We start from the raw sequence: 14,367 nt of genomic DNA, 5'->3' as shown, positions 1-14,367 counted from the left end.
AGATGCACTCAACTGCACTTTAAGTGGGCTTCCGTGGAGGGAGAGACACAGAGAGAGAGAGAGAGAGAGAGAGAGAGAGAGAGAGAAAGAGAGAAAGAGAGAGAGGTGTTACCACATCTCTCGGCTCGGGCCCCTGCTGAAAACGCTGGGCTGCTGGTGATTTACGGGATGAGCGAGGTAAAGTGGGTGGCAGTTGGCGCGAGGGAGGAACTTGAGCGGGTGTTTTGAGCTTTAGTCACCCAAGAGGGGGGGGGGGGGGTGCTTTTTTTTTTTGTCAGCGCACACAGCTCTCTCTTCCTGTACCACCAGGAGAGGAAATGGACAATAGTTCAGTTAGTCACCAGGAGCCGTTCTGCCAGGGACACACACACACACACACACACACACACACACACACACACACACACAGCACGCAACACACAGCTCGGACACTTCACCACGACAGTGTCACCGAGTCCTTTCAAAACCATGCAGCTTTCGTTTCAATAGCTCTTACTCACATGAAAATATTTTATATCTAATGATAACAAATATCGTCAATAATATTTGTATACATTATCGATAATAATGAGCATATTATGAGAATCAGCGGGGAGAATGTTAGATCTTTTTTTCTTATTTGTGGCTTTGAAGGATATTATGTATATTTTTCAGCTTTGTAGGTTTGGATTGACATAACGTAATCAGAAGATAATAGATCTGATTAGCGTTGAGGTGTTCTTAGAAAACGCCATGGAAACTATGATCAGCCATACCACTGTTTGCTCATGTACTGTAGTTGATAATTAAAAAGGTTAAAAAGTTCCTGATTCAATTTTCAAGGACTCCTTTTAATGGGTTCCACAATATTATATTTCTGCTCAGTGGGACTTCATTACTGTATCTGACTGTTCTTTCAGAGAGTTTGCGGGCGTCGTCCGCTAGCCAACTGGTACAGGTCTTGGTAAGTGTGAAAGTGAGTCTGAGTCGCATGCCGGCATCTAATATCTACTGTGGTGAACTGTGGTGTGAATGCTGGCAGGGTGGGGTGCAGATGACACTGATGGGTCTGAGATGAGCGTTGAGGTGATGCTGTGTACCTTCAGCGGCCAGACGGGTGAGCTGCTGATCATATAGCTTTGCTCTGAGCGTGGAAGTGGGGCGTCGCCGTCGTGGAGTACCTGCACGGGCCGGGCGGGCGGGGTGCTGATGAGCGGCGCCGGCCCCATGGCCGAGGCGGCCGTCAGGCTCCTCTCGCGCTCCTCCTGGTAGATGCGGTCGCGCTCGGCCTCGGGCAGCTGCAGGAAGTTCTGCATGGCGCGCAGGTTGACCAGCAGGGACTGGGAGGCCGTCTTGGGGTCCTCCTCCTTACGCAGGATCTCTGATAGCAGGCCCTGAGAGATGGAGGGAGGGAGAGGGAGAGAGAGAAAGAAAGAGAGACAGAGAGAGAGAAAGAAAGAATGAGAGAGGGAGGGAGAGAGAGAGAGAGAGAGAGAGAGAGGGGGAGGGAGTAAAGGCAACAGAGAAAAGAAGCATGAATAAAAGAGGTAGAGTATAGAAGACAGAACGTTTTTTCCTGTCAGAGCAGCAGCACTGTATGGCGGAAAGGATGCAGTCTGAGGTAGCAATGTCTTCCTCAAACAACACAACGGTCTACGCAGAGCCAACGCTGTTCTCTTTTTTAATGAAATACATTTTCAATGCCATCTAAATCATCTACTACGATTGTAAGCTCTTGTGTTGTTTTCTTAACACGAGGAAAGCTTTTAGGGGGTTCTGAGAGCTTAACCAACCACTGAGGGATTTGTGGGCAATCTCAGAGCAGGGCTAGTTAGCTAGCAACTACGACTTACAGTAAAGGAGGTTGAAGGTACAGTAAATGCAAATATGGTGAACTTGCTCCAGGGCAAAAACTACATGCAGGGACTTCCGATGTCAGTCTATGTGTCTATGATGTGTGCATGTGTGTGTGTGTGTGTGTGTGTGTGTGTGTGTGTGTGTGTGTGTGTGTGAGTGACAGACAGTGTGTCAACTGATTTGTCCAGCACATAAACCCACCGCCCCACTCTTCACGCTGTGAGAGTAGGCCTCATTAGTACACTCATCTCAATCCCTTTCATTTTATTCACTGCTCCAACAGATCAATATTCACTTTTCCTCATTGTGCTGCTGGGATTCAAGAGATTAAGCGTTTCAACAGAAAGTTAAACACACACTTGAGAAGGTATTTCACAATCGCTCTCTGTTCAAAACTTAAGTTGCTGTGGTCCAATGCGAAATAAATGAGGATTAATACACTTGATATAGCGAATCGGATCACATGCAATTTGTAGAGCCAGTTAATACGGATAATGGTATGCAGATCCACAGGTCATGGGTCTTATATTTGCTCCTAAGGAGGCTTACTGCATTACCTCACCCCTACTCCTACCCCTACCCCTACCCCTACCCCACTCCACCCCACCCCACCCCCTGTCTTGTTCCAGGATCATCACCAAGGCCACCAAGCCGGCAAAAAGTCAACGCCTCAACATGTCGTTACAAGCTCTGTTCATTAAAATGCATCAGAGGAACGCACAATAAATATTACAAGAGCTCTCCAAAAAAAAGAGAAAAAAAAGCACATCACAAATTCTTTACCGCACAGATAAATGGGAGAGGCTGCCAATTTGCACAAAAACATGACTGTCTGCTCCCTCCACTTGACACACACATATGCACACACATACACACACACACACACACACACACACACACACACACACACACACACACACACACACTTGCATGTACGCACACAGGCGAACACACACACACATTCACTGATTCCAATAGATTTTTATCAGTTTCACACAAAACTTCAAAGCAGCGGAGGCAGTAATGAGGTTTGCTGCGAACCTCCCCCCACAAAGTGCGCTGCTTGTCTTCAGACATTATCTCTTTCTCTCTCTCTCTCTCTCTATCTCTCTCTCTCACTCGGGCCTCCTCTCCCAAAACTCAAATCACATGGGTTCTTTTTGTGTTTTTTTTGCCCGCTGCGGTCCATGACCAAGCCTGCTCCCTTGCCTGCCGCCATCCCCACCCCCCACCCTCTGCTTGCTGTGGCACCCTGCCAGGTAGTTCTCTCTCTTTGTCTCACCTGATGAGGGTAAACAGTTGTCATGGCGCTCGAGTCTCAGCAGGAGACTAAAGGCGGGATTGTTCTAATAATTGCCCTCGCCAGTAATGGCAGGCCTGGCTCCGACCTGGGTGCATGTCAGCAAGTCCGCCTTGTCTTGCACGCGGAATCGCGGATCCTTACGGGTTGGCAGTGAAACAGTGCAGCGAAAAAAACAATGAAATGTGCCTATCAATTCTGCCTGCCTCCTTATAAGCAAAAATGCAACAGCATGTGCGTTTCGTGTTTGACGTTCAAATGTGAAGTGCTGACTTCATTTAAGTTGATGGTGATTTCATAGAGGCCATTATTAAACCGGAGACAATGGAGCTCCCAATAGGACGCCACCCACGTCTACCCAGAATGCCTTACAGTCTCAGTCCACTGTTTGTCATGACAACAATCTGCCCTTCTTGCTGACTAAACGGAAACACATTGGTGATGCATCCCACTGGGCCACTTGTTTGTTTGTTCCCAAAAAGAGGGAGGGGTGTTGGGCTACGATCTTGATAAACCATACGTGCGGTGACATGAACACTGTAAAGATACTTCTTGCACCTATGGAACACTATACTTTCTCAATTAATACATTCAATACACTTATATAATGAGGCAACTATCATTTTTCGAGGTTTATGGAGCGCCGTGCTTGGAGCGCACAAGAATTGGGTTAACAGGTACACGTTAACTTAGAACCCTAGAACTGTTTCAGTTTGAAAACCGAAGTCTTACTAAATTAAACTAAACTAAAGTAACAAATGATGATTACACTAGTACATGTAGTTAAAAAATATTGATTACAAATGAACACCTTTTATTTACACCAGAGTTATTTCTTGTCCCTTACCTGGGTTCTGTTGAAGGCCACTCGGGCGAACACAGCCTGCGAGATGCCGGCCCTCTTCAGTTCGTCGCGCACCCACTGGTAGATGTCGGACGACACCTCGGTGTTGGACGTGACCTGGGCGTCGAGCGGCTTGTTGAGCGAGCGGTTGACGGGCGGGTGGTTCAGGTACTGCTGGCTGAGCGACTGCTGGGCCAGCAGGCGGTTGACGGCGTACTGCTGGTTGAGGATCTGTGCCATGACGATCTGCTGGTTGACCAGCTGCGGGCTGATGGGCGTGGACACCAGGCCCGGGTGCAGGCCGGGGAGCTGGGCACGGCCGGGCGCCTGCCCGCTGTGGGGCAGCGTGACGGGCGAGGGCGACTGCTCGGCTGTGCTGCCAGGGATGGGCTGCTGGCTGAAGCTCATGTGGTTGGGGCCCGGCGGAGACAGCTCCGACAGGCCGTCCATCTCTGCTGCAACGAGAACAAACAAGGCGTGTGTGCGTCAGTGTCTTCCTGTTGCGTTTTCTTCACGACACATTGTTTTGGGGTCAGGGCGGTCAGTCGTCGTCACCAGGGGCAGCATTGTTTGGTCACGTCTTTGTGACTGGCAAAACGCAGCCTGCTGCACACTTTGCACATTTTTGGGGCTAATCTAGACAGCAGCGTCACTGTTCTAAAAACAATCACTTAAAGACGTATGACAATGACGGCGAGATCAGCTCGAACACATACGACCTAAAAACAAAACAATACCGCAACAGATAATACCTGCTGCCACATCAAAATATTTCCTGAAACAATTGTCTGAAACTATGGCGACACATTATTTTTGCAGAGACAGACATTTTGTCGCTGGCTAAACCATAACTAGAGCGGCGACTGGTGATGTGTCACCACACAGAACAAATGCCGTGTCCAGTGTTCCAGCATGGCGACTGTAAAACTCTCGTCTGTTCCAGCAGCAAATAAAAGGGCCCCAGTGTTGCGACCTCTATCTCCAGAACTTGGCAGCTTGTGAAATTAGTTTATAATGTCCGTGGCCGAATCATGTGAGTTATAACAACAAGCCTGTGTAAACTCCATCGTATAGTGGCAGGCAGAGGGAGAGGATGCTTCAAATGGGGGGCAGGGCTGATAAACCTGAATCGGCCTTTATGCTCTTAATTCTAAAACAAGGTACGCAAGCTGGCCAATATGAAATTTTGGGAAAGTCTAAATATAACGCGGGCAAAGGACTGTTGAGCTGCACTCCCAGCCTTGGCCTCCTATATAGGCTAGGCTTGACAGGACAGGAAGGATACAGTGGCTTTTTGAGTCTCCTGATAGTTATAAATATCACTGCCTGTGCAAATGGTAACATCATGCGTTTAAATGGACCCAGTTTAAAGAGCCAAAAATACTAAAAGGTGTACACAAACACCATTTGACATTTAATCAGGGGCTCAGGAATTGGGGACAACTAGAAACTGTTCTAGATTTCCAGCAAAAAAATAAAATAAATTAAGAATAAATTAAAAAAAACACATTTAAATGCTGAGAAAATTGTATGTATGTATGACACCTACTAGTAGGCAAAAGAAAATAATCCCAACTCAAGGCAAACTACAATGTAGCACAGGGATTCTAAAGACCACAAACAGGCATGTTGGAAAATCATCAAAAACAAAAATCAATAAGAGATAAAGAAGAGATTAAGTGTGTGGACTCCCTCCAAAAAAATACGTACAATAATCGCAAGTATTACGCGCATATGTCTTAACTGTCGGGAGAGCAGCAAAAAACCAAGCAAAGCTGTTTCTTTCAGTCTCCTCCGAAAACAAAAAAACTTGGTAATAATCAAAGCTCCCCCATAATCCGCCTCATTCCCTCACTCTGATGCTAACCGTGAGCCCTTTCTTCTCTTTCGCTTCTTTTTCCTCGCTTGTCTTTCTCCCCTTTTTCTCCTCCGTGTCGCGAAAACTGCTGGGGGGCACACACACCATTTCCATGTAAATTGAAAAGGCAAGAGAGAGAGAGAGAGAGAAAGAGAGGGAGAGAGAGAAAAAAACATGGGAGAGAGAGAGGGACAGGGACAGAGAGAGAGAGGGAGAGGGAGAGAGAGAGGGGCGCAGGCACTGGCGAAGGCGTGCGGAGGAACGGGGGGACGGGGGAGCCCTTGTGTGGAATCTGGCACAAAGAGGCCGAGATTAGCGGCACAATGGGGAGACGAGGATGTGGGCCGGCCGGGACCGGGCTGAGCCGCCGCATCGCACCGAGTGCGGGAGGGAGATAGAGAGAGAGAGAGAGAGAGAGAGAGAGAGAGAGAGAGGGAGGGAGAGAGAGAGAGAGAGAGGGAGGGAGAGAGACGAAAGAGAGAGAGAGAGAGATGCCAAAGACAGTGACAAGACTGATATGTAAAGACAGCGAGGCTTCTGAAAGAGAGAGGGAGAGAGGAAGAGAGGGAATGGGAAAGACAGCGGAAGGAAGGGGGCTACGGTAAAACCCACAGCTACACTGACTCCATTTCTCCCTCGCTTTCTCTCTATCTCTCTCGCTCCTTCTCTTTCCCGCTCTCTCTCTCTCTTTCGCTCTCTCTCTCTCTACAGTATCTCTCGGTGAGTGGGCCCTCATACTTGCCCAGCCTCCAGCAGTGGGAGGCCTGCCCAGCCCTGCGTGGACCCAGCCAGGGAGCTCTTTCACTGGAGCCACCGCTCTCCAGGGCTGCCTCCTCTCTTAAGAGGCCTACCTTTCACAGGCCACTCACTCACTCCACTCCACACAAGAGAGTTGAGAAAAGAAAGACACAGCAAACAATAACTACCGCTTGTTTTTTTTCATCCACCCTCCTCTCTCTGTATTTCTTTCCTCACAGCGTGCAAAAAAAAAAAACATAAAAGAGTGACTGAACCGCCACAATACGGACAGCGGACAGGTTTAGAGAACTAAAGTTAGAAAGAGTGCCTGTCTGTGTGAGCGCCAGAGTATTTGGATCTTGTTTCCCTTGGCTGACTTTCGGATCCAAATAAAAGCATTTCAATGTGTGTGTATGTGTGTGTATGTGTGTGTGCATGAGAGAGAGAAAAAGATACCTGTGTGTGTGTGTGTGTGTGTGTGTGTGTGTGTGTGTGTGTGTGTGTGTGTGTGTGTGACTGTGTGTGTGTGTGTTTAGAAGTGTGTAAGAGCGCTAGACATGCTGAAGATGAAGATCTTCTCTCTTGACCGGTACTGCAGGGGTGGGGGGGATGCAAGTCACACTCACACACACACATACACACACACACATGAGCACTGCCAGTTTGGGGGGAGCGCGGAGAACCCATCCCTGCTCGCCCGCTGCTTCCGCACGTGAATATGAAGGGAGCCCTGAGAGTCGCCGGGGGCAACAGGCACTTGGGGGTGCCAGCTTGCGGGGCGTACATGCGGTTTGGCCCGGGAGGGGCGTGGGGTGTGGGGGAGGGGGTGAGGAGTGTGGCGGGGGAAGAGGGGAGGGGGAGCGACACGTGACGTACCTACTGTGGTGCCACGCGGGCTGTCGTGGAGGACACACGTCCCCAGGTAGCCCTCCAGCTGGGAGGGTTGGCGCATGACTGCGCAGTCACACACACACACACAAACACACACACACACACACACACACACACACACACACACGCATGCACGCAAAGAGGCGTACACACAAATACACAGCCATACACAAACACAGGTGCGGAAAGAAAGACAAGAATATTGTGTTAGTGGCTCCATGCACCATTGTGTGTGTGTGTGTGTGTGTTTATATGTTTGGGTGTGTTAGGGTGTGCAGCGGATGGGGAAGATATGCTACTGGCACTGGGAGGGCACCACTAATACCACAAGTTGCTATCACTCACTTCCTGAATGATTAGTTCACAAAACTGCTGGTGATAACATAAAATATATAAAAAAAAACAAGAGTATATCCTCTTCTGTTGCTGCAACTTTCCTTTTAAGGCCAGTCATGTTGTCATACAACCATTAGTTTTACATTTTTTACTACTTTTACTTTCTTACTGCTTTTTCAGTTAATGACACTTTTTTGGGAGGGGATCATTTCATCGTTTTGCCTGTTTGTCTACTTACACTGTGGCATTCAATGACAAGAGAGAAATAAATACATTCATATAAAAACAAAACTTATAACATACAATTGTTTAGAACACAACAAACTTGGCTTGATGTGGAACCTGCTCAAATTAGTTCCCCTAAAGCATGCAAGGGGACACAAACAAACAAACACACACACTCCCTCACACACACACACACACACACACACACACACACACACACACACACATACACACCTCTAATATTGAAAACATACGCGAACACACACACAGACACACACACACACACACACACACACACACACACACGCACACCCACATACACACTAAGTGAATCACGCAACTCATTTCCAGTGTTGATTGGAGGTGTGACAGGACAAGTGTTGCTGTAACATAGGCGCTACTTGGTTTTGCTTACCCATCATATCTTTTGTCTTCTTGAAATGTTTATACCAGCGCCCAAATTCCTGACACTTCGCCGCAGACACATTTGCATAGTAAGTGCTGTTCACAATGGAGGAAATCATACTCTGAAAAAGAGGGGGGAGGCAGAGAAAACGGCCTTTCACAATCTACAATGGAGCACCACACACATTTACTGTACTGTATCCCAAAATCTGTGGAGCATGCACTATGAGGTATGGTCAATGTGAGTGTGTCTGTGTGTGCGTGTGTGTGTGTGTGTGTGCGTGTCTCTGTGTTGAATACTAGTGCACAACGGCTGTCAGCATTACAAATCACTCATGCATAGGCCTTAATGAAAAAACAAATCAGACGAAAATAAAGAAATGAATGTGTCCCTTTATACCAAATGCCACAGAGCATGAAACAAAAAAAAACCTGTGTTCAGGTAAAACAAACAGAATTAGCAGCCTTGTGTGCCACACGTTTGCATGTGTAATGCTAAATTGTGTCTTGAATTACAGTATGCTGGGATCACATGTATCAGATTTCTGCATCTTTAAAGGCTGGGAATTGGAACAGATGATGCTTTGGTGTTGGAGGGTTTTTTCCCTCTCAATGTTTTGATCTGAGACATTTCCACAATCTGTTTTTTAGAGGAAAAAATGAAAAGGGAGAAAAGAGTAAAAAACAAAAAAAACATTAAAAGAGGTAAGGCCACACAGCAAGTGTAAACCTCCCCCTGACTACATGAGACCCATGCCCCACCACCCCCCTCCATTTTTTTTTTCTTCCCCAAAACAAAAAAGGGAGTATATTTCCGCGCATTCCTCACAAACAAAGGCAGGAGTCCTTTTCATTAAACCTGAAGTCTTAACACCTTCAGTGGCCTCGGGGTGAATAGCGCAGAAATTGTTTTGATTGTTATAAATATTCAAAAGATGAAACCATCTGTTTTCAAATTACAGGTACGCCAGCTTCATCATCCCCATAATATGAGCACTTGGGGACACGGCGGAACCTTCTGGCTGCGCATCAACCTCGCCGAGAGAACCGGCAGACGTGGCAGTAGCGGCAGCGAGCGAGAAAGCCAAGGAGCTAGCAGCAGACTCTGTCTCAGCACGAACTAACGCCTAACGTATTCGTGCAAAACAGTCGTTTACACTGCGCTTTTACCAGTTCCTTAGACTCAGAAGCGCTAACCGTCAGGCGAGAGTGAAGATAGCTCTGTATCTCGCAAAACGGCCTTGAAACCAAACGAATGCTAGCGTTGCTCAGTGGGTTTGCACCCGGTCTTTGACGCCGAGGATGATTTCCCTGTACAGCTTCTGTCACAATGTACTACAACAGTAGTCTGGAAGGATGGAACACTTGGTCACTGAGAGAGAGACACGGCAGTGCCTGTCTTTTTGCTTGAGAGCCGTAATTAACCTTTATGGCGCGTGTGTCGCCTGGATAAATGAAGAGCATGCAAAGTGTACTCGGCGGCTGGTGTGATAAGAGCCTCTGGCAAACCTACGGGCAGAAGATGGTGAATCAGATAGGAGGCCTCTGCCAGTTAGTCTGAAGAACATCAGGTGGCCTGATCGACCACACATCACCCTATCATCATCCAAAAATGTTTTAAACGTCAACCCCCCACCCCACCCCCCTCCTACACGTACACCCACACACACACTTATACTTGAGATATGGAATGAATAGCTGAGCCTACAGACTCACCAACAGATAAAAGCCCTGGCTAAAAAGTGCAAATGAGAATGTTGTCTAAAAGCTTGTGGATTTTTGAGCCGTTATCTCTGCTCAGGTCTGAAGGATCAGACGTGATCTGGCGAGCCAGCCAGGATGGCTCTCTTGCCGGGGTCTTCATCTGTGACGCTCCATGGGGCCCAGAGAAGTCACAATCCTCAGTCCCCCCCAAACACACACACACACAAACACACGCGTGCGCACACACCACTTTACCCCCTCCACCCTTCTCTCTCTCTCCCTGCTCTGCTCTGCCAGAGCCGCCGACGTGACACAGATGTTGCGATAAACACTCTTCATTAATCACACATCGCGCCCCATACATCACCGCGGCCTCGTCCTCCTCCTCTGCCACCGCGCAGTTTGGCATTTGCAGCGGCATCCGCCGAAACCCCCGTCCAGGCTGATAAAAAACGAGGAGGAGGAGGGCGGTGCCGAGAGAGGGCCCCCACGCCGCTGCCAGCAGCCATCAACAGGTAATGGGATGAGGCACGGCGAGGCGAGGCGAGGCCCCTTTAAATGATAACCATCTCGGCTGCCTTATCAGCGTGCCCAGGAAGTCTCGCAAGGCACTATCGACCCAAACAATCTATTCTACTTTCCGTCATGGGAGAGGCGCATGAAAATGCACTGATCCAAAGCTGGTGGTGCCTGCGAGCTTTGGTCCCTCACCCCTTCGACTCATCACTCTCTTTCTTGCCCTTCCTCATGCACCCCCTCCCCTCTCTCCCTTTCTCTCTCTCTCTCTCTCTCTCTCTCTCTCTCTCTCTCTCTCAATCTCTACGCAACCAACTCGCACAATATCATGTTCTTATTATGTGGGACAAATAGGTTACTTTCAACGCCCCACTCTCCCTTTCCTTCACCACACATCTTAATTACAGCCCATTTTGGAACCAATAGGGGCAACACTTCGGAGAGAGAAAGCGAGTGGTGTGGAGTGCTATGCTGGTGGAAGAGGGGAGGAGGACAACAGAGAGAGAGAGAGAGAGAGGGAGAGAGACCCACACACAGTCTTACTTCAGCTTCTGACAGTCTCCCAGCTCAGCCCACAAAGATGGCATTTTGATGGCTATTTGCTGCTATGCAACTAAACAGCTGCTGTTTCAAGGCCACTGGGTGGGTGGGGAGTTCTTTTGTTGCCGTGGCTGCCGAGCAGACAGGGGTTAAAGGCAGATCACAGGGAGACACACACGCCATGAAAGACTCCTGATGAGGAGGCGGGGCCTGCATTATCCTCCGCATCCAACCTGGCAAAACAATTTACTTTTTTTCTCAAACACCATCCCCCAACACCCCCCCACCCCACCACCATCATCTCTACTTCGCTTCCACATTATGCAAGAAATCCATCTCTGGTAGGCAGTTAAATGATATTCCATGGGGAACAATACCCAAGCAGAATACATTCTCTCTTTTCTTTTTTACTAACAGAGTCTTTTGGGGTATTGGCACGCACAACGCACAAAGAGTGACTTTGCAGAGCCAAAGAATAAACCGAAATGTTCAACAAGACGACGGACAATAGGTCTACATTCGGGATCGTCCCCCCTCCCCTCCCCTACCCTCCCCACCCCACCCCTTCCTTCGAGCCTCCCCACCAACGTGGTGTAATTCTCCATTTGTTAACCTCTCTTCCCAAAAAGCAGGGAGAGAGAAAAAAAAACAAGGATTAGAGACCTGAATATCAAGGAGACACTAATCCTATAAAAGATGCCAATCACCCCCAAACCTCCTTAAATGAGGCTTTTCTTTGCGCCTCCCTTGGTTTCCTAGTCCATGCGGGATGCCATGACGGCTCACCTGCTAACCACACAGGGCCCCACCGGCCTTTGCTCAGCAGTTAGCCTAGCCTTGCTAACAGAGCCTAGCCTTCCTGCCCCGACCTCCGCCCCACGGGGACGACATACCACAACACAAGCGAGCAGAACGACCGCATGTCGAAGCGGCATCGCACCTGAGATCAACATCAGGTGTCACGCTGTAACTTAATATGGATGCCTCGGTGAGCCAAAACATATCAAAATGGTAACAGCCACACTCGCGTTGCAGCAAAAGTATGCGGCGTGTGTTTTTAAATGTGCTAATTTGACACCAGTCTACGGGCTAATCCGCAAGTATAGCAAAGTGTCTGTCACCATCTCGTGAGGCAGTGGGAGGTCTGAAACCAGAGCCAAAAAGCGGATCGGAACACCAAAAGCATATGAATGAAATGCTCTCAGTACTGGCTCCTGCTGAGCCCACCCTACCGGTGGTTCAGCATGTGTGTGTGTTTGTGTGTATGTGTGTGCGTGTGCACGGGAGTGTGTGTGTGTGTCTGCACCTTTTCATGTCCTTGAGGCTATGTGTGGAAGAGTGCATTGGTCTGTGTGTGTGTGTGTGTGTGTGTGTGTCCTCTTGCCTTTCTGTGTGTCTATTCTTAGAGTGAGTGTGTGTGTGTGTGTGTGTGTGTGTGTGTGTGTGTGTGTGTGTGTGTGTGTGTGCGTTTGTGACCGTGTGTTTGTGTATCCTACAGGCTGTTGGAGATGATCAGCCCCTCCCTGGTCTAAGCACAGTGGGAATGCCTCGCATATGGACTGTAAACAGAGTGATTAGAGAGAGATGTGGGAAGGCCCAGCCTCCGCGCTGGCTTACCACCACCCTGGGACCGTTAGCGCCATCAGAGCCGCTAAACTCTCCCCGCTCAAACTCCAAAACTCGCCCTGGCCTCCAGGTAGAGACACACACGCGCACACACACACACACACACACGCACACACCCACACACACCCACACTGAGCTCCCCCATCCACTTCACAATCCTAGCTCCACTTGCACAGACGCAAACGCTGGTATTTATATACGCCAAGATGTATGGAGATTAGGTGCACAAATGCTCTTTTTGGCTGGCGTTTTCTTAGTGTGTGTCTGTGTGTCTGTGTGTGTGTGTGTGTGTGTGTGTGTGTGTGTGTGTGTGTGTGTGTGTGTGTCAGTGTGTGTGTCTGTGTGTGTGTGTGTGTGTTTGTGAAGCTGTGATGGTGGAGGGAAGGTGGGGAGAGAGAAGTGTTCAGAAATATGTCTGCAGGGTGACTAGATTACTTCATGGAAAAACAGACATCTGGTGACACAAATCTGCACTTCCCCAGCCCTGAAAGAAATAATCAAGATTACGCCAGTTAGCCCATTGTTTCTCCACTAACAATAACTTACATTCATCAACACTACTGCTGCTGCGGCAAAAGAAAAAAAACAGAAAAAAATGAAAGAAAGAAAGAAAGAAAGGGGAAAAAAGAAGTGGGTTTAAAAAGAGAGGAATGCGTTCATCTATAGGGATGACAATGGGCATTGATTTTGAAATTCTATGGCAATTCTCCTTATTTCCACTCTATCAAACTCTGGGCATTTGAAAAGGGACACTGCAGTCTTGGCAACAGTATGGTTTTTGGAGAGGGGGGGTTGGTTTGTGGGGGGGGGGGGGGGGGGGGCAGGGAGGGGGAGAGGGGTTGTGGAAGGCTCCAGCACCTGTGATAAGGGACATTCTTTTGCCAAAGAGCTCTGGTTCATGTCTTTGAGTAACTCCTTGAGGGCATTTCTTACTGTAGAGTGGGTCCACTGCTCGGGCGGCAAATCTTCCAGTTTAGGACAACTGCAGGAGGAGATAGGAGGAGGAGAGAGAAGGGGAGGAAAAAGGAGAGAGGGATGGTAAGGGCAGAGAAAGAGAGAGAGAGAGAGAGAGATTGGGAGGGATAGAGACGTGGATGGAGAGAGGGTGGGAGAAAAGGAGGGGAGGGGAGGAGAGAGAGAGAGAGAGAAGAGTAAGTGAGTGAGCAGTGGGCCTTGCTCTCTCTGCTGCAAGCGCCCCTCTAAGACAGACAGATTTCATTTGGCGCATCAAGCAGATGCATCTGGAGATTGCTCTCTCTCACTCTCATTCTCTCTCTCTCTCTCTCATCCACTCTCTCTTTCCCCCCTCTCTCTCTCTCCCATTCTCTCACTCTCTCTCTCTCCCCCTCTTTCTCTCTCTCTCCTGATTGTTCTGATTAGTTAATTACTTTATACAACACATCTGCTGTATTGAGGCATGAATTATACATCAGCTGCATGTGGCGACTATTATTTCATGTTACTTCTACCTTCCTGGCTTGATGTGCTTGGTGAAACAATTTAAGGTGTTACCGGCTAGATTTTTGTGGCACGCTGGATAAAAAAAAT

The 14,367-nt window shown here is 48.5% G+C and overlaps 1 protein-coding gene across 12 annotated transcripts in view; it reads right to left on the bottom strand.

Moving 5' to 3' along the window:
- satb1b (SATB homeobox 1b) overlaps nt 1–14,367 on the bottom strand; it is a 53,833-nt gene that overhangs the window by 20,939 nt on the left and 18,527 nt on the right. For 5 of the 12 annotated variants that reach the window (XM_062538749.1, XM_062538752.1, XM_062538754.1 and 2 more), the window contains exons 5-9: nt 13,678–13,801; nt 8,444–8,555; nt 7,453–7,530; nt 3,984–4,435; nt 1,080–1,373 (exon numbers count right to left, since the gene is read on the bottom strand). In XM_062538749.1, coding sequence (XP_062394733.1) covers nt 1,080–1,373; nt 3,984–4,435; nt 7,453–7,530; nt 8,444–8,555; nt 13,678–13,801 — 1,060 coding nt within the window. The remainder of the gene's footprint in view (nt 1–1,079; nt 1,374–3,983; nt 4,436–7,452; nt 7,531–8,443; nt 8,556–13,677; nt 13,802–14,367) is intronic. The other 7 variants (XM_062538759.1, XM_062538760.1, XM_062538753.1 and 4 more) reach the window with 6 other exon arrangements.

Source organism: Sardina pilchardus, chromosome 6 (genome assembly GCF_963854185.1).
Source record: "Sardina pilchardus chromosome 6, fSarPil1.1, whole genome shotgun sequence".
Taxonomy (NCBI): Eukaryota; Metazoa; Chordata; class Actinopteri; order Clupeiformes; family Clupeidae; genus Sardina; species Sardina pilchardus.
This window is presented reverse-complemented; position numbering and strand designations above follow the sequence as displayed.